The sequence below is a fragment of the Vicugna pacos genome, chromosome 12 (genome assembly GCF_048564905.1).
Source record: "Vicugna pacos chromosome 12, VicPac4, whole genome shotgun sequence".
Classification (NCBI taxonomy): Eukaryota; Metazoa; Chordata; class Mammalia; order Artiodactyla; family Camelidae; genus Vicugna; species Vicugna pacos.
Window position 1 is genome coordinate 6,793,774 of NC_132998.1, and position 1,924 is coordinate 6,795,697.

At 33.7% G+C, this 1,924-nt stretch overlaps 1 protein-coding gene across 1 annotated transcript; it reads left to right on the forward strand.

The window, feature by feature from the left end:
* The first annotated feature begins 361 nt into the window (after positions 1-361).
* On the forward strand, positions 362-1,299 carry LOC102534894 (olfactory receptor 6C70-like). Its single transcript, XM_015252339.3, is given in 3 exon segments — positions 362-658; positions 660-769; positions 771-1,299. Coding segments are annotated over 3 exon segments (936 nt in total).
* The last annotated feature ends 625 nt before the right edge of the window (positions 1,300-1,924 follow it).

Sequence of the window (1,924 nt, forward strand, 5' to 3'; positions counted from 1 at the left end):
CAAGAGATTCAAATGGATTGTATCAGATGTGTCCTAGACATTTATCTTATTTAAAGATTCACCAGCTTTCTGAGAAAGCTGGGATTTAGATGTATACCCTAGACAAACTCTTTAATCTGGGCCTCAGTTGTCTTCAATAAAAAGTGAAGACTGTAAAACTCTACTCAAAGAGAGTTCTTGGAGATATTAAGAAAATTTATGTACATCCCCCAACATAGTACCTAGCACAATGTTGGTGATCAGTGAATGCTAGCTTCTCTTTCTTCTTCTTTGTTCTTTCTTATTAACTCTAAAAGCCAATCCTGACCATTATATTTTTTCACTCTTTTTCTCTATCTTTGATAAAACCCATAAGAGAGAAATGAGGAACCATTCCGTGCAGACAGAGTTCATTCTTTTGGGTCTGACAGATGACCCTGTGTTGCAGATTGTAATTTTCTTCTTTTTATTTTTTACCTACATGTTGAGTGTGACAGGAAACTTAACCATCATCATTCTCACTCTGCTGGATTCCCACCTTAAGACACCAATGTATTTCTTCCTACGAAATTCTTCCGTTTTAGAAATCTCATTCACAACTGTTTGTATTCCAAGGTTCCTTGTGAACCTTGTGACAAAGGACAGAACTATTTCCTACATGAGTTGTATGACTCAGTTATTTTTTTTTCATCTTTTTCGGAGTAACTGAATTTTGCCTTCTGGCTGCTATGTCCTATGACCATTATGCAGCTATTTGTAAACCTCTTCATTACACCACCATCATGAGCAACAGTTTGCTACCAACTTGTAAGCAGCTCTTGGGTAACTGGATTCCTGATTATCCTTCCTCCAATGACCATGGGATTCCAGTTGGAATTCTGTAATTCTAATGTCATCGATAATTTTATTTGTGATTCTTCTTCCATCCTACAGATCTCTTGTTCAGATACACATTTGCTAGAACTAATGTCTTTTTCCTTGGCTGTGGTGACACTAATGGCCACACTGATGTTAGTGATTCTCTCCTATGGCTATATTATCAAGACAATTCTCAAATTCCCTTCTGCTCAGCAAAGGACCAAAGCCTTTTCTACCTGTTCTTCCCACATGATTGTAGTTTTCATTTCTTATGGTAGCTGCATCTTCATGTATATAAAACCATCAGCAAATGATAGAGCAACTTTAAGCAAAGGAATAGCTGTGCTCAATACCTCAGTTGCTCCTTTATTGAATCCCTTCATTTATACCTTAAGGAACCAGCAAGTGAAGCAGGCCTTTAAGGACATGGTCCAAAAAGTTTTGTTTTCTTCAAACAAATGAGGAAATTTGAAAAAGTATGAGGGAAAAAATGAATAAAAATGTTGCCCTTTTAATCTTGGTTTCCTTTGTCTTAGTCTGTACATGTTTTTAGATTATATTAGCAATTTCAGCCAATTTGGGGTCTCCTTCCATGCTATTATTTCGTGTTAGAAATTTTATTCTACAAACTTGTTCTTTTATCAGTTTCAGAAATGCAGTATTTTAAATGTGACATTTTCCATAGATCATATTGTATGAAACAAATGTTTTCAATAAAGCTCTGTATGAAGTTGCATGTTAGACACAGTTCTAAAACCTGGCATAAAAATTGAATGTTTGTAGCTGTAATCATATTTTTAGAACAAAAATGACTCTTTGAAAGACCACAGAATCAATTATTTACTCAAGAAAATAGTTCAGTTATAATAAATACCACATTATGCTCTTGAGAATATTATGTTTCAAAGTGTCACTTTTTTTCATGTGTGAGCAGACTGCACACATTAAGTTGAAGATATAATTTATAATAATTTATTTTATAAGATACTTTTTTACTTAGTAAAATAAGAATAAATTTTGATCCTTGTATATGGGATGAATAAGAAAAAATAGTAACCAAAGTCTATATAACCCTAATTGAAAATAT